The sequence below is a fragment of the Anopheles arabiensis genome, chromosome 3 (genome assembly GCF_016920715.1).
Source record: "Anopheles arabiensis isolate DONGOLA chromosome 3, AaraD3, whole genome shotgun sequence".
Lineage (NCBI taxonomy): Eukaryota > Metazoa > Arthropoda > Insecta > Diptera > Culicidae > Anopheles > Anopheles arabiensis.
In genome coordinates this window covers 42,211,159-42,229,607 of record NC_053518.1, presented here as the reverse complement: position 1 = coordinate 42,229,607, position 18,449 = coordinate 42,211,159, and the positions used below count along the sequence as shown (strand labels likewise).

Here is an 18,449-nt window from a genome sequence, read left to right as displayed (position 1 = left end):
TGTATGTGTGTGTATGTGCACACATGGTAATTTGCCTGGTTGAGAGGGAAAACTATGACGCGAGACTACTGGGGGGAATAGAAAACGTTACCCATATTCATCTTCGTTACTGGTGTCATTCGAGCCGTCGTAGCTGACGCTGCACGGTAGCACGCTGAAGGAAATGGAAATGGAGATAAAGCATGATTAAAATCAGAATTTGCTTTAGAAGCTAGAAAAAATAATATTTTCTATCTGGACAAGTTATAATATTGCTACAATGTATACGCTACAATATTATTCCAACTTACCTGACGCTGGAATTGTACTTCACGCCGATTCCAAGCTCCGTCAGGCAGTGGAGCGTCGTTTCGCAAGGATCACCGGCCGCTAGGGGGAAGACGACCTGGTAGTACTGCCCCTCCTTGTCCGGGTGCCAAATGACCCGTTCAATCTCAAGCTTCTTAAGCAACTCGTCCAGAACCTACACAAATCGAAATTTTGATCGTAAGCCTTGTAAAGTTTGTTTTATCGAATACTTGCTGCTGCAGCTGGCACTCCGCAAAACGCAAGCCCCAAGATAAGCTCCACTAAAAACATAACCGCCGTCGTGCAATCCAAACAACTGGATGAACTTTTTCGCCTACGAAAACATTGCCACAACGAACAACGGCCCAAGCGCAGCACCCAAAGGAGAATACACTCGCCAAAGGGAAAAGATTTATATCGTCCATCCGCATGTCCACGGATGCACCGTTCCAGAACCGTTAATGAAGGACAGTGGCGGGTGGGGTGCAGCTTTTTATCACCGTCACATCCTCAACTTTGCGGTCGACGCTTGGTTGGCCACGCGTCACACACCAGCGGCGTGGCCTTGATAAACGGTTTGTGTTTGTTTCGGAAAGGTAGGGGGAAATGGAAAATGGAGGTGACCTTACCTTTTCAAGGGGTGCCGAACCGGCAACGTTCGGTGGTGGTCCTTTTATCGCGTTCACTCCGTACCCCGGTGGTTTGGGTGGTTTCGCTTTGTTTGCTGTGCGACGTCCCTGGACTGCGTGTTTGTCACGCAGCTCAACCTCGAGCCGCAACACTGCATTCCCGGCTGCATTGTGGGCTGTGGTGGGAGCCCGTGGCCCTCGCGGACCTTGGGTCACGTTTTCTGGCAGATTTATATTAAGATTACGTGCCGGTGTTGTTGAGTGTTGTTGGAGGGTCGATTCCGGTGGCGGTAACTGTTCATTATTAGATGCATAGTTTATGCCTGTGAGGGAGGAAAATATCAGTTAGTGCTCGAGCCAAAAATTAACTTCTTATGTTAAAATGAACACAGTAAAAATAACAACCAATAATAATGATAGTAATAAATAAGTCTAATAAACTTGCCCAAAACTAGACAAATTCTGATTGTTGTATTTCGTTTTGTTGTTACTTAATATTACCTTGTCTCTAAAATAGAAATATATATATACATATTGTAACATTTGCAAAATGTCGAAAGGGTGCAGCAATTTATCGCGATGAAAATACACAACCTAATCTCGTTAGAATAATATTCAAATCTCTAACGATTCCCAATCGAAACTCATGCAAAATCTGATCATATTGTGATAGAATAGCAAACAAATCCCAATCGATTCCCGAACGGAATCCGTTCAGATTAGTATTCTTTTACTTATTGAGTCTCTGAATTTAAATATTCACAAATCACTCAACAACACTACTATAAACGTGTGAATCATTAAATAATTATGCTTATGTTCATAAATCACAACAAAATCACTCGTTTAACACAATCTGCAACCTCAATTGAACCATTTTCATTTATAAATAATCTCTTGTAATTGTTCAACATATCATTATAGTATGAACACTGAATGATTTAAAAAAATCTTAATTACCACAAGCTATTCTTTGTGCAAGATTAGCTAACCACCTAAACGGATAGCCGGTTGCGCGGTATAGCCGTCAAATTCATGGTCAATGTACATGTGCATCAATTCGTTCAAACGGTGATGATGAGTGATAAAACGCATAATTCAAACTGTTTATGTCAAACATTCTATTCTTGAATTGGATACTTTTTGAATACTTTCAAGCTTATGATGATCCCAATAATGTCAATTACTACTGTCCTATAATAGCAGCTGCTTCTACTGTGACACCAGCCTCTAAAGAAATGGTGATTTGTTGCTGAATGTCTATACATGTCTGAAGTACTGAAACATGTTTTAGACACTACCGCAGGAGATCATGAAAATAATTTCAATGATTTCTTGTTTGAGTTACTTTCAAATTAGTATCTTAAGACACTTTGACTATGACTTTGACAGTAGCGTATTTTTTAGTGCTGACAGTATGTATTACGTTGTAAAAGTTTTAAAAGTTCAATGAAATATCACTCCACACAATAATTTTTACGACCACACTGTTTAGTAAATCACTTGTATAATGGACATTTTGACGTTACCTTTAGCTAACGGTTGACCGTGTAAATCTCGTTTAAATCAGAAAATATTCCGAACTTATTCAGGAGGAACGGTCCAAATAGGCCGTAGTGCTTGGAAATACTTTATATATTTTCATACAATATTTTATTTAAAAACTTAAAATTATGAACGAAATAGTCTACAGACAATACCATAGACTACAGGTCGTTCCCGAGATACGCAGTACCTCTTAAAATAGTCTTAAAGTTGACTGAAGTTGTCTTTTGACCAAATTGTACTGATTTCACGCATCAATTGTCAAATGCAAAATAAATTCCGTTTTGGTGGAATTGTAAAAGTCATTCAAAAATTCACTACATTAAGGTAGTATTTAGGCAGAATCATGTCGAATAATTGATAAAATGGCATATATTTACCACATTGGGGAAAATTACATGAAAATTAGCTACAATTTGATTGAAATCCTTGAAATTCGACCTGCGCGAAAATTGTGGAAATTCCGCTATTACAGCGTATCTCTGGGATAGCCTGTATTCTAACAAAATCATCTCGGACCATAGTTTGAGGATACCTGATTTAAACAATAAGGGTACTTTGCTTAAATATACTGAGTTGTAATGCTTCATTCGTCTCTCGACTGGCGTATAAAGTAGACATGGGCAAAATGAATCAGAACTGAATGATTCATTCCAATCTTTACACTGAGTGAACGAGTACCGCACCGCCAGATAAATGGAAATGATTCTTCCGCACGCTAGCGGTGCGGTATTGATTCTCCGTGCGGACGCTCTCCCTGTCGACTATGAAAGTATGCGATACATCTCCGCACGCTAGCGGTGAGGTATTGATACTTTGTGCGGACGTTCTCCGCGTCGACTATGAATGTGTGCGATACATCTCCGCACGCTAGCGGTGCGGTATTGATTCTCCGTGCGGACGCTCTCCCTGTCGACTATGAAAGTGTGCAACAAACCACCGCACGCGGTGCGGAGTTCATTCTCCTACTCAGAAAATCAGCATGCTTTTTCGATCTGATAGTGTGTTGACTAGAACGAGAAAGCTTCTGTTATCCATGTCTTCTTTCCCGTTCTGCAAAATAGCGATACACTCTCGCTCTAGTAGTTTTTTTTCACCAGTTCGAAACTGCAGGTAATTTTCCATATGTTAGAATAGGGTGCCATGTCGGCTTTGAATATATGAAAAAGATTCTCCTCATGGACTATAGTTAACCACAGTTTTTTTTTAAACTGTACGGTTAATTGAATGAGTGTTATGAATCCGTTGTTTTGAACGGCGATAAATTTACATTTTTATAAAAAATACTTTAAACGAGTAGAACACAAAATAAATAATGATATAAGACAATAAAGCAAATAGTGATAAATTTAAAGTTTAGTTGAGCATTAAAACAACTTTGATTTCCTTTTTCTCTGCTTGTAAATGTAACAAAAAAAAATAAAAAATAAAATAGAGTGTACATTCTTGCAGCATAAAACCGATATTTAAAAACATACTGCACCTCGGGCGTGCGAAAGAATCACCGCACTCGTTCCGTTCATTTCACTGAGCGAACTGGACCGCACCTGATCTTTAAAAAGAATCATTTTTCCCATGACTAGTATAAAGTACATCCTCTTACCTTATTCATGACTTGTTCCCTTCCCTCAATGTTACTTGGAAGATTCTTCAGCCATAATGGATTCATATTTCAGGAATTCTACATTAACCATCGTAAAACAAAGCGTAACCAGGTGCTACAAAATTTAAACAAAAATCGCAAATATGAAAAAACAGCCAAAATAATAGCACAAAATTCTGCTGTTAGGATTAAAAGCGTTGTTTGAATTTTCCTTATATTGCTTCCCTTCCTTATTTACTTAGCCAAAACATCGAGAAGTTTCAGGTAAAAAGGTCAAGTTACTTGTTTCTTCTACTAACAACACGGAAAATAATTATATACAATTCACAATAGTGTCCTCAGTCTAACGCTATTTTAACAAAAAGAAAAATGAACTGTTTTGTTTGCTACATTTTGTTCAAATGTATTTGATCTTCTTTTTTTCGTAACTACGCTCACCATTAGACAAGTTTTCAATTTCCCTTTGCCACTGTGTGGAACTGAATCAAAGTGCAGTTTACTATCGAATCTCCCATTGCTACCCGGGTCGCATCCATTAACAATATCATTTCGTCCTTCGCTGCACTCTCAGCGACGGTGGTTCATTCGCATTCACCACTTGCGCCGCGGATTCGAGTGAAGAGCCGCTGGCGGATGAGCGATTTGTTTTCTTCGTTCGCCATCCAGCAGCTCCCCATTCAAAACCGGTGCAAAAGTGAAGCAAAACTCATCTGCAAATATTTACCCAACCTAGTGCTCGCCCTCGGTGGAATGGTGCTGCAGGTAGAGGGTGGAGGAAGGAATGTTTCCGCTTTGCGAAGCACGAAGCATCCTCGTGGCCCGCTATTCCTTTTTATGGTGTTTCATTTTCATTTTTTTTGTATTTCTATTCCTTCTGGCGAATGTAACAGTAGTTGGGAGATGATTTTCTACTTCTGTGCGTGCTTTTTTGCGCTTTCTCACTTCTTGGTTCGGTCCCCGGTGCTCACTTTTATTTCCTCTAGGTATTGGGGCTAAAAGCTCGCCGTAGAATCAAATGAAGGGCATCGAATCGAATGGCCGAAAAATAAACGACACAGAAGTAGATGAAAACGTCGTCGCTTTCGCCGTGCTCTGGCTTATGGAAGCGTAAGGAAACAGCCCGAAGAACAAAATGGAAGTTGGATATAGAGCAACTTGCATCGCGGAAATAGAATGCAAGCAGTGGTGAGGAGAAAGCAAAACGACGCTAGTACACCAGGTGAACGATATTTAGCTACGAAATCTCCGCCGATTTCGTTCTTCCGGGGTAGGAGAGTGGTCGCCTCCTGGAGGGCCGATTGATGACGGAAAGGAATTTTATTTTTCCGCTCTACCAAACGGCCAAAGCCAAACACAATCAAGCTTCCGGCCCGGTCGGCGGTACCAGGTGCATCACGGTTTTGATGCCCTTTTATTCTCGCTGCCAGCATTCGGCTACCACGCGATTTCGGCTTCATTTCTATTCGACTCGGTGAAATCTACACAGTACATGTACGGGGTCCTTATCAGTTTGGACTTCCTTTTCTGTTTTTCCAGCTGCAGTAAAAAGTAAGTTCATTTGCCTCTTTCTACGAGCGGCCGGCTTTATGCCCGGAAGCTTCCCATCAGGAAGTAATCACTCTTCTTCGAGCAGATGGGGCAGGCTTTTTGATGCCGATTTCTTCTGTCTCGGTGCTTTGAAATGTATGGTTGCACTTTCTCCGTTGATTTTGCGGGAACAAAACGATGCATGCAGCGCGCGGTACAAAGCATTCAACAAAAACAACAACACAAAAACAACCGGCCTGAAGGTGAATGGAATTCGGCTAAAATATGAAGCGCATTCTTTGAAAACGGTATTTTCCCCCTATTTCAGTTGATAAGAAATCTTGTATCTTGGACCGCTCATCGTGATGGTAAAAAAATGATACCAACGTCAAGCAATCAGAGATAACTGAGTTTCCTTTTGCTAATGAAAAATTGGATGCTACTGTCTAAACATTGATCAAACTTTGCATAAAACCGAAATGAAATTTCAAAACGTCGCAACATTTTTATTGCTCCATAAATCTATAGTTGAAATACTTTATATTGCATTGAAAACTGGAAATAAATTAAGTTTTTTTTTATATACTTGGCATCCTCTTCCCAGATATCGATTGCCAGCCACTTTTAGATTGGTGGCCTAGGGCTAGTGATACCCCTTATAAATCACTCCTTCCAGTTTTTTTATGTAAACTAGATAATAAGTTCAAATAAATTCACTACATATGATATCAAGTTTACCAAAATTACCGAATATAAGGACTATATATGAAGTCATAATAGCAATATATACAATACATAGTCTGCAAGAATAAATTTTCTAATAAAGTCTAATTTGAAATATTAAGATTAGATTTAAATTTCTGATTAAAAGAAACAAATAAGGCCAATAGGCTCAAACCATCTGTAAAAAAATCTTCGACAAATTCCACTTTTTGGTTGATGTGTTTAATAAAATGTTACTGGCGCTGCTGCATCAAGTTCTATTTGGCGTACCCGAGCTACGCTGGCATGTGTACTAGTGAGATCGTAAGTGTCAATAAGCTCCATTAATGTGTCATATGGGCAATGCACTTAGTGATATGGGTCCTTCATCTTTAACTTTCGCTTGAATGGTCAAAACAATCTTTTTCGTACCAATTATTTGAACTCGATACCTAATGGTTCACATGAAATCATTTACCGTTACAGCACGTGTTGATTTAGCTGCTTATTGGCTATATGTGCGTAAATATGTGCGTATGTGCGGTTTTCCTTCGTTTATTGAAACATTTTCAGTCACTAATTTCTGACGTAACAGTTTATACATGTTGCAAACCGTATTGACTATTAACCGTATAAACAGTATTGATTTGTAAACAATTTTTCTAGTTCAATGCTTGGTGGGCTTATGCTGGTAAACCGGGTTGAAAATGCCCTTGAGTCGCTCTTGTAAAATGTAATTTTATGAAATCTTTGGTGTAATGCAAATCATTGATATGATTTAAGAATATTTTTAAGTGGTGTTCACTCTACGTATATGGTGAATACAACAAAACTATTATGTCTCCACGCTAAATAATATAAGCTTTATACATTTAATCCCAATTCAAGTGCTTTAGGCAAACATCAAGTGATTACAACATTTATCAACTTGGAGAACCTGAACACTGTTTGTATGATCCTTTTTTTCTTCTTCTTCTTCTTCTTCTGTTTCTTGTTTGGCTCAACAGCTGTTGTCGGTCAAAGCCGACAAGTTGGCTTGACTTTCAGTGACTTATGGATTACCTCATAGCGGGATAGTCAGTCCTAACCATGAGGGCACGGTCCATCCGGGTCTTGAACCCATGATGGGCATGTTGTTAAGTCGTACGAGTCAACGACTGTACCACGAGACCGGCTCAGTTAGTATTCAGTACAACTCACACTCTCGGAACTGTCTCTAGCCGGACGCTTTGATATTCCGCTAATGAAGACGTTTGTTAGATTGTGCTACGGCTTCATATATTTTTTCTTGCTTGTTATTCCTTCAACATATATCCACCATAATCCGACCCATTCTCTCGGCGGAACAGGTTGCTATTCATTTTCGTTGAGTACATATTTAACAACGACAAAGGAAAACAGGAACCAGAAGCATGGTCCCTTTGCACTCCGTGCCGGGAAATGCGGGAGTTGGCCACCTGAACCGTACATTCTTAAGGGGTTTTTGGGTGGTTCTACGAACGTTGGGGGGGGAGGGGGGGGGTAGGAAGTGATTAGGGCGAGCAGACGAATGTGCAATGGGCTTGCGTTCTTACCGTTAATTAACGTCCTTTCATAATTTGCCGTCGGAACACAAACAAGAAATACCACTCCAGGCATCCTTCAGGCTGCGGGGCATTCAAACGAATAGGGGCCGGTTTTCCGCGTTTGCCTGCGAGATCAGAAACGGTAGCAGCCGCAGCAGCAGCAGCAGATCGGTTGTGTGAAGCAGGTTCGGTTGTGTGATTATAATCCGCGCGCTTTCTGCATCAACGCACTACAGGCACTGTTTGCTGCTAGTACACGCGTACACTGGAACACATTCTTTTGCGACACACTCACACACACACACACTCCTAGTTACTAGCACGGGGGGTAAGTTATTTGCTAGCTGGTTATAAGAATCTACTATAAAAAAGCAACGAATTTCGACGTAATTTGCTCAAAATTCTTTGCCAGGTGTTTGCGCTCTGGTTGCCGGTTTGCTTGCACGAGCGGACAGAATTACAAGAAACGATTTGTCAGGCAGCAAGGAAGAACAAGTGCACAAAAACATTTTCCAATTTTACTCCCACCAGCCAGCCAGAATTCGCATGAGATGTGTTAAAAGTTATTGGGCTTGTTTTTGTTGCCGCCCTGAAGCAAACATTTCGCACACGGAATTCTGCCAATCCCACCCTCCCCCCAAAAAAAGGACAGCAAGCAACAATTAAATTATCTTTCGCACGGCAAACATCAAAGGAAACAATTAATTCTTGGCTGTTTTTCTGTCTCTTTTTCACACACACACATCCACAAACGCGGACACACCAACACACCGTGTTTCCGTTTTCGAACGCAACAACGCGTGTGCAATCGTCATGCCAAAAACCCGCGCTGGCGGTGGCTGGGTTGGTCCGCCACTGGAAAGTGTTGTGTTGCGCGCTTATGAAAATTGCGTACGAGAGGGTTGAAAGTTTGGTGAAAAGTTGGCGTGTTGAAATCGGTGGTTGGTACAACGGTTAATTTTGCCAACCAAACCAAACGACAGGGGAACCCGTAACCAGGGGCGGGTGGGGTGTGATGTTTTTCATCCTTCTAGTTCCAACAACTCTGCTGTTGCCTTTGCACACATTCCGTACAACGATGAAGTTGTTTCACCATTCCACCATTTCCTCTTCCCTTGCGTTGGTGTAGGTGTAGGTACGCGTAAAGTTCTCACCAACTGTTCGCCCCCTAAAACAATTTTCCCACATCTTTCCGAACACACCCTAATAACAGATCCGGCTGCTAGGAGCATTCGCTAAAGCGCTAAAGAGTGAGATGAGTCTGACGCGGGATCTGCCGCGAACCTTTGATCACATCGTAGCAGATGCCTTTCCTTCGCTAGGATGCTTTTTTCGGGAACAAACAGACGCCGCAAGACGAAAATAGGACGAATTCGTGTTGCTACAGGAAATGATCCTGAATGGAGAAATATAAGCCCGATAGCACTTCACTCGTTTTCGTTTTCGGAAGCTCACTTGTCACTCCACTGAACACACAAGTGGACTAACCGGTCGCTACGCTAAACTGGTCGAAAGTGTTGCACTTTACGGTCGCGTAAAAACGTCGACCTACTAATTAATCTGACGAGCCAGTTCCGGTCCAAACGCGTGCGTCAAACACTGGGCACTGGAGGTAATTAGAGTTTGTATGTAAAGTGAAGAGTGCACTAGTTGCAACAGTTGCTAGATAGTGGAGAGTTACTGGTAAAACCTTTTTGTTGGGCTTTTACAAGAACCACATGAATGAAAAACGCCTAACAAATAAATACTACTTGCACACTTTACCGATTTCTTACTACATAACATCCCGTTGGAATACGGCAACACATGTTTACATTATACCCTTCGAAGGAGGTTTGCTGTTGGTCGATAGGATTGTCCCAAACCCCATTCCAGAAATGGGTGGAAAATACGACACACAACTTAGACCCGCACCCGATGTATGGTAGAGGGGTCACGTACGCAGCATTAAACGCTGCCTAACTTAAGTTGGTCGGGCCCAACAAACTTTCCACCGCACTGATCCGATGAAGGCATTAAGAATGGGTTTTCCGAAATAGGATTTTATCATTTCGAAGGCAATGTGCGTGGGACGGTTTTGATTGGTAAGGTAGTTAAATAACGGAACCAACTCTCCTACTGGTTTTTTTGCGCAGGCACAGGTAAAATTTAGGTCGTCGGAAGTGCTTTAGACAGTGCTATATGTGAATGGTGGTGAATTATTTACATTACAATAATTCATTTTGGGAATTGCTCCTTTTTACGTAAAAACTCAAATGCTTTTTGCGATGCTTTATGAAAAAGTTTCTAGAGGTTCGTAAAGTTCCAAAAATAGCGATCCAGTGTTTGCTCTTTGGATAAGACTTCCAGTTGATAACAATGGAATATAACTTTGAGGGGGGTCCTTTTTGTTTATGAAAAGCAGTTCACGTTCTCATGTCTTTGTGATATGATGTAGCATATATTCTCTCATAGCTTTGCGATAGTATGATACCATATAGAAAAAAATGTGACAAAACTAGCGAATTAATTCAATGGTAATAGATTACATGCTTATTGGATAACATTAAAGAACTGAACTTTTATTTGTTGTACTTTGTGATCTTCCTATTCTTGAGCTTTACGAGTATTCACTTACAGTGATCAGGTATAGCTCTTGCTAACGGGCTACCTTGACTGAAAATCCGTAATATCCGTAACTATCAAGCACACCTAACAGTAGACATACTGCAAAAGTGCACAAAAACGGTTTACGGTCGGAAAGCCCACCCCGGAAACTACCTTGGAATCGCTGATTTGTGGCTTATGGTAAATGTACGTATGGTTATGTACGCCAAGCTTAATAGTATCACTGTCCTTCAAATTCCTTTTTGAAAGTGTGAATAATCATCAGCCAACCGCATATGAGAGTACATGTAAATGCAAACCTAACGATCCGCCGAGAAAATAGCTCCTCAATTGCCGCCAGTCGGCGTATCGTGGTACATTCGTTAAGTTCATTCTGCTTCGTACGTACTTTCCAACCAAAACCAAGTATAATTATGAGAAGTGCAACAACAAACGATTTTTCAGGATTTTAAAACGCAACGTACCTCATGCCGGTTAAAAGGAATGCTTGTTTTCGTTGTTGATTGTGACGCGTTTTCATGCGAGACACAAGTCTCAAACATACAACGGTCTGCGTCTCTCGTCGGCGTTCGTCAGAGAGTTAGAGTATATGTGTGTATGTATGTCCGATGGTTTTGCTTGTTTGTTGCGAACCACAACCCACTAATTGAAGTATTTGTCGTGTGAAAAGGGCCAACTAGCAAACACCGGGCGAGCACTGCCGGGCGGACCTGGTGCCGGCCTGTCCCTTGATTTCCACTTAATGAGAACAACCACCTGGCGGGTTCATGGGGTTCTCAGCAGCCCAGCTCCAGACACTCCCTTAAAGTATGGTGGGCTTTTTTGCGAGTACTGGCCATGTTCTGAGCCTTTGCTGAGTTATTTCACTCGTTGGCGTTTCGTGTACACCTTTTGTGTCAAACACCGGTTTTGCGCTCTGTATCAAACATCAACGGAGGGTGAAAAATGGCATAAAGAAAACACTGAACCACCTCGTTGCTACACACAGCCGCTGCCGCGAGACGAGTGTACCGAGCACTGATGCTGGCTTTTTGCATTTGATAATTAAACGAATATGCTAATTAATTTTCTAGATCACGTCAAAACCAAGCCCCGTATCGCTCGGTGGCCCCTTTCCAAAGCGAATGAGCCCCCGTTCGGCGGCACACATGAAAGCGATCGAGATCTCCGCATGGGATACAAACGAGCTGTACCAGGGTGTGGTGTGCTACCCGTTGGTTCCATCGGTCGTCCAGTGAGGCCTCATTTGGCACTGTTTGTGTGTGTACGTTGTGATACTGTGGCATATTGTTGCGTATCATATACGTCGGAGGTGATACCCGCAACATGACGTTGTTTAAAATCACAGTCGCATTAAACAAGCTGCACTGTGGTTGACACATTAATGTAGAGGTGTAGTGCGAAGAGTGTTTTCGTCGAATGATTGGAATTACGAATGGTTGGGATAACATAACATCCATGTCGTGTAATTTTAACTTGACCACTGATTTATTCGTTTTCGATGTACCTCAGGCCACATTCAGGAAAGGTCTACGTCCAGCTCGTTTAAGGAATTAGTAAATTTGTTAATTGTTATTTATTATGAAAAAGCTGACTATGTAAATGTATATTTAACCGTTTAAACCAAATGAGTTCGATGGGTTTACTTTATCAAATAAACAAACAGTCCATTTTAGTCGGCTTTTGATGATTAGATGATCTGATTTGAATTCGCTTTCGGGGAATAGAATGCTTGTTTACTACTGTTTACATTTATGTAGAAACTATGATCAACCTGCATCATATAACCATCACAGTTCCATATTGGAGCCTTTTAATTTAATTGCCTTTTTTTTTCTTTGGCACAACAGCCGCTGCCGGTCAAGGTCTGCCTGTACCCACTAGTGAAGTGGGCTTGGCTTTCAGTGACTTATTGTTTCCATAGCAGGATAGGCAGTCCTACGTATGGGGGCACGGCCTATTCGGGGCTTGAACGCATGACGGGCATGTTGTTAAGCCGTACGAGTCAACGACTGTACCACCAGGCCGGCCTAATTGTTTGCTTAGTTTTAATTACTCTCATGAATAAACATATAACTCACGCTGTTCATTATAACACAAAATACTCCAAATATGTGTATACACAAAAGCAATTCACCCAGTATAAATGAGACTTTAAAGGAACCGAGGAAAGTTCTTGCTTATCGAGGCTGCTTTCGTATGCATAACAAAACTAAAAATATTATGTGTTAAGCGTGCTTTTGTTTTTTGCCATCTAAATAATATCATAATATTTAACATGCATTGTGTAATTCTATGAACAATGTTTTATGCTTATAAGGTTCAATTTATGATTTATATTGCTTTTGATTGCAAATACAGTGAACCCTCTCTTATTTGAGAGGCGATGGGACTGTCGAATAAGAGGGGTTTTCAAATTACAGAGGTTGAAAGTGAATGAAAGGTCCATACAAACAAGAAAGAGACAGAACATTTAGTATGCAGCCTTAACTGTTGCTATAGGAAACTGCGAACAGGATTGCCAATTTGAGCATACATCATTCAATAACCATGGCAACACCATACACACATAAGAGGGACACAGATTTCAGAGGTTTTCCAAATTAAAGGAACAAAAATGTACTGGAAATCAAGGGACTGTGCAAAATGTTCAAATAAGAGAGGTTTTTCAAATTGGAGAGGTGTCAAATAAGAGAGGGTTCACTGTAACTGAAAGTCAATCCAAAATATTTACCAATTGCATCTTCTTCTTCTTCTTTGGCACAACAACCGCTGTCGGTCAAGGCCTGCTTTTTATCCACTAGTGAAGTGAGCTTGGCTGTCAGTGACTTATTGTTACCATAGCAGGATAGGCAGTCCTACGTATGGGGACGCGGTCTATTCGGGACTTGAACCCATGACGGGCATGTTGTTACGTCGTACGAGTTGACGAGTTGTATCTTACTTTTCGGAAAACCCCCTAACAATTGTTAAACTGCTAAAAAAATGGGCGTTTAAATATACATGTAAAAAGTATTTGTACTTTGCACTACTTGTGACTACTACATGGCAGTCACTTTTGGCCAATTGAAATTCATTGATGTTTTTAAACTTCTCTCAAAAATCAATTTAAAAAACCGATAACGTTTTAATTCGTTTCAGCTTTGATCATACATCAAATTATGCAATGGAAAAAGATGGTAAAAATGATCTGTTATTTCTATGGAAACCTCTTCATCTCTTCCATTCTTTGACTTAATGCCAGTTTTATAAACAATAAATCCGTTTTAAATATGACAAATTTAAGTTTTATAATTCATGCATAATGCACAATAATATATCAATCCCATTTTTCTGTTTCTCTTTATTGCAGATCAACCGGTTTTTGAGGAATTTCAATCTATCCAAAATCAATGATCTGGAAGTTTTTGCTACGAAGTAAGTTTTACGATTACGATATTTTTGTGTCACCGCCCCGCCCCGTCTGCTTGTTGAAAGGTCATTTCACCAAATCATTACGTTATCAATTCCCATGACCATTTCATTAAATTCAATGTACCTTTTTCCCGCCAACGACACACCTCCAGCGAGCCTCCCCAAAAGACTTTAATGTTTACATTGCAAAGTGTACCTGAAACACCTTGCCTAATTACTTCTATCCAACGATAATTACACACGTAACTAAATCTAAAATCCCTCCCGGTCCTTAAATTAGCACACGCTCTACCTTCCCAAACAGCAGCGTGGTACCGAGCGGGACACGACCTTTCCGTTAATCTCATTGCCATTCGTGCCTGTGCTTCGTGGAACATCCCTAAAGAAGTCATCATATCTCGGTATACCTTTTGATCCTCTTGACCCGCGCAACGATGCTCGATACCAACACATACACACACATACACGTACACGTTCATACATTTAGTTCTAGTCAGCGCTTATAGCTAATTACCATGCCAGCCCCTCGGCGGCGGCACCATCCGATTACAAGCATACCGACAAGGTTCAATCACCTGGGCGTTTGGGTGGGTGAGGGTTTTCATTGCCGGTATTTTCTTTGCACATTTTATAAAAACACACCCCCAACCGCCTGGTACGGGTATGAAATTCTTGCTTCGCCGGTTCACTCATCGACCTTTACCGTTTAATCCACAGGACAAACGCGATCCCTACCGGTGCTAGTATTGGTGGAACATCGGGCACGAAAGCTGCCGCACCGGCAACAACTGGAGCCGGAGTCGGTGAGGTGATGTTTCAATTTTTTGGCCCCAAAATCGACTCGAGCCGGGTACGAGAAGCGATGGAGAAAATGACGGAGCGGGGCCGCATCGGGAACGTGAGTCTCGTCCCGGGGACGAAGCTTTCCTTTCGCCAGGACGTTGGTCTAATGCTGCAGGTAGGTTACGTAGTTCTCGTTCGCCCGACGATACATACCCTGCACACAAACGCGCACGAACGGTACACAGGACGGGACCGCACTGGTTACTTCATGTTTTGATGGCCATCGAATGCCATAGGTCGTTAATGGAACATGTTTGTGTATGGTAGTGTTTTTCCGTAGAACAGGTTTTTCGGCGCTCCGACGGCTAAAGCGTCAATGTAGATTCTTTTCCGCGAAGGCTCCCAGAAGCTCCCACTTGCACCGGAAACTTATTTCCGGCTGCTGCTGCTGTAACATCGCTCCTCAGAAAGAGCATCCTCATTGACGGGATGGATAGACTGTGGCAGCCGTCCTTCCACGAAACAAGCTGCTCGCAGGTCGGGTCAGATTATGACCAGCGAACCGAACAAGCCGACTAGCTCTTCCGGTTTTTTCCCCACCGGTCCACGACGTTGTTTTAGTTTTCCAACGGTGCACGCGAACATTGCGTTAATTTCCCGATAATTAATCCGCTGTGTTGGTGGGTAGTTTAATGTATCGGAATTACACGTTCCTTCCTGCTTCCTTAAAGCACAACCAGCTATTAAACTCTTTGCGGCCATATGCTTGAATTCAACATGTTAATCATCACTCGAAATCAAAAATGTCCATCACCCTCATTTTATCCTCAACAATGTTGCATCAAATCTTCAATCCTTCTTTATGAATCCCTCTATATAATGTCCGAATTGACACTGGCAACAAGATTGATGATGGTGTCCAATTTATTTACCTGTCAGCATCCAGCACGTAACCGGAGGATAATCGATAACGATGGTCCTTATTCCACCTATCCCTCTAAAGCATCAAATTTAGGAGCGTCCTCCCCTGGTTTGAGTCCATTTATGCACAGATTTGAGCTACCATTTTTGACCCACTTGATCGGAAGTGTTGTCACCAAGCTAAACCGTCCCGGGCCCTCGGTGGGTAATGTATACAAATTTGTGTCCTCTCGCTCGGCCTTGGACTTGTGTCCCCTCATCGTCGGACCATTAACAACCAGTGCTGTGTCTTGTTGCTTGGAAAATTGTACACTCCTTTGTGCTTCCGGTGCCTGACACATCCTCACAACTCTCTCGCTCGCTCTTTCTCCCTCTCTTATACGATGTAGTGCGCATCTTGCTTGAAACAAAATTCTACCTCTCTCCTTTTAACACTCGTTTCATCTCGCTCCTGCAGTCGGTGGTCATCAATCAAAAGGGACCGATCCGGGAGAACACCGAGTTCATACTGTCCTGTGTGGCGCAGGGCTCATCAACAATGTCCTTCCGGTGGTACAAGAACGGCTACTACGTGAACGTGACCAAAGCAACAAGGTAAATCGCTCAAAATAGGAACAATCAACAGGACTGGCAAAGGGGCAGCCGAAGGGAGAGGGAGTGCCGTTTTCTCGCATTCAAGACTACCGCAACCGGAGAAGCTGGCTGGCCATTTGAGTCTCATCCATCATCGCGCACACGGAACCGCCGACCCGGCAACGATGAAGGCAAAGGCCGTCCGAAATTAGTTCAAAAAGCCGTCGTCGAAGAAAAAGTAATACGACTGACAGGACGGGGAAAGGAAGCACATCCAGTCCCGGAAAACGACGAGAGGCGCACATCAGATAGAATGAATGGTAGCTGGGGCAGGGCGCAACCTCAGGACGGGCCGGTCTTGATGTGGTTGAAACTTTGGGATTAGCTCTCGAGCGGGCGGCGGCTCTCGGGATGTGGGAAGCATGAAAGCCCAAAAACCTTTGATATGTTAAACATGTCATCCAGCCATAACCCTCCACGATGCAGGGACAGCAGGATCCGACCGGCTTCGGGGCTGTTCCTTCTGCGCTGCTTCCATCCCGCCGCCTAGAGGTTATTTCAACAGATGATGTTGTTTCTTTCGAAAGCACAACAAACGCTACCTAAACCCTGCACCTATGCCTGTGCTGTCAAAAACTAGGGAAGGCGGGGAGGGCGCTGTCTTGTGTGTTCCTCAAAACCAACCAACACAACGATCTAACGAGTTTCCTTTTTTACCGTTTTCCTTTCACCGCGCTGGACACTCTCGGTTTGCTTCGCCGTACTCCGCCTTTGGACGAAACGTCATTATTAATGCAGAAACATGTGGACCCGCCTGCTGCCACTGGACTCGAAAGATCACTACACGGCCCTGCTGGGCATCAACCGGGCGAACCGTCTTGACGAGGGCATTTACACCTGCCAGGTAAGTGTAACAGCAGCAGCAGCAGCTGTAACGAAGCGCAAATCGTTGCAAACTGAGAGGATACCGAATCGATGCTTGGTGTTTGTAGGAAAAACTGCTAACAGTTAAAGCCAAAAACTAAGCCCCATCCTTCCTAGCTCTCCTTAGCAAAGGTGAGCGATAGTTGGTCAGAGAAAAATGAAGATGTATTCTCATGCCGGAGAGAATACAATCGGGCGAAAGGGAACGGTCCCATGAGACCAAAATGCTCCTACGTGATGTTCCGAATTGGATTAAGATTTGATTGGATGAAACTCTGCCCCTCGAACGTTGTCTGGTTTCAGTAGGTCGGTATTCGCACACGAAGGGAAATTCATTCGAAACGGAATCACAATTTCTTAGAACAATGCTAACCATGTGTTCGAGGTGAAAGTGAACTGTTAGTGATAATCGCTACATTTTAGAAGTTAACCATGTTATCCTCGAGCTTAAGATGATCTTAACGGTTTGGTAAACCTATTTAGGTACTAAAGTCATTACGACGAATTGTGACCATTGTTTCCGTTTTGTCGTTTAATGGGATACAACAGACTCATAGTTCTATCAAATGAATCAAATTTTTTAACAAATTGCATATATTTAGGCGTTCTACAGCGCGATTTCTATAATCAAGGCTGGTTCGCACTAAGTGTAAAATTATTCACTTATTGCTATTTTCTATCCCAAATTTTCATTAATATTAGATGTTTGCTTACATTACTACCATTCGGTGGATTTTTTTTACGATCCATATTATTTGACCTTGTATGAAACGTTATCCACGACAAACGTCCGCTGTAAACGCCTGTTCTAGAAATAACACAATCCTTGGTTTTTACTCGTCATGCGTGCTGTGCTGTGGCACAGAAAAAACATTTTTGATGAGCTGTTTTACCTTCATGGAAACAGAAGCAGCAGTTTAGCTACGAAATGTATCTTCCAAGCGCAACGACTAGAAACTCCACGATGGTTCCCAGAAGCTTTGAAAATAACGCTCTGTCCTTACGCAAAAAAATAAGGCAAGTGGGCCAAATTAAATAAAATATTTTGAACAATTTCATATAGCTGTAGGTACTGTGAAACATGTCTAAATCATTCTTCCCTGAATGATCATAACGAATGGCCTTTCCTAGAAGCTGCGATAAATCGCTGGTGGTCATCGTTTTATTCCGCAACAGTTGCTTTGAAAATGTTCTGTTTTCAAAAAAACAGTCTGTCAGTTCAATGGGATGTTTTTGAGTACAAAATTATAACTGGCTGGTATTGAAACATGTCTAGAACAGTTCCGTTTCAGCATATTGAATTGCTGTACAAAAAGGTGTTTTAAAATGTTAACAAAAAAAGTGTGTTTCCAATAAACGTTTTGAACA

General features: G+C 42.1%; 2 protein-coding genes across 3 annotated transcripts in view; one reads left to right on the top strand and one right to left on the bottom strand.

The window, feature by feature from the left end:
- Positions 1-9,345, bottom strand: part of LOC120900536 — a 33,763-nt gene extending 24,418 nt beyond the window's left edge. The window contains exons 1-5 of one of the 2 annotated variants that reach the window (XM_040307649.1): positions 9,144-9,345; positions 7,869-8,175; positions 918-1,240; positions 291-463; positions 92-154 (exon numbers count right to left, since the gene is read on the bottom strand). In XM_040307649.1, the coding sequence (XP_040163583.1) occupies positions 92-154; positions 291-463; positions 918-1,240; positions 7,869-7,932 (623 nt within the window). In that variant the 5' untranslated portion in view covers positions 7,933-8,175; positions 9,144-9,345. The remainder of the gene's footprint in view (positions 1-91; positions 155-290; positions 464-917; positions 1,241-7,868; positions 8,176-9,143) is intronic. The other variant, XM_040307648.1, reaches the window with a different exon arrangement.
- Positions 1-18,449, top strand: part of LOC120900535 — a 199,733-nt gene that overhangs the window by 106,721 nt on the left and 74,563 nt on the right. Inside the window, exons 7-10 of the mRNA XM_040307647.1 lie at positions 13,819-13,883; positions 14,598-14,838; positions 16,042-16,178; positions 16,956-17,061. Of these exons, the coding sequence (XP_040163581.1) occupies positions 13,819-13,883; positions 14,598-14,838; positions 16,042-16,178; positions 16,956-17,061 (549 nt within the window). The remainder of the gene's footprint in view (positions 1-13,818; positions 13,884-14,597; positions 14,839-16,041; positions 16,179-16,955; positions 17,062-18,449) is intronic.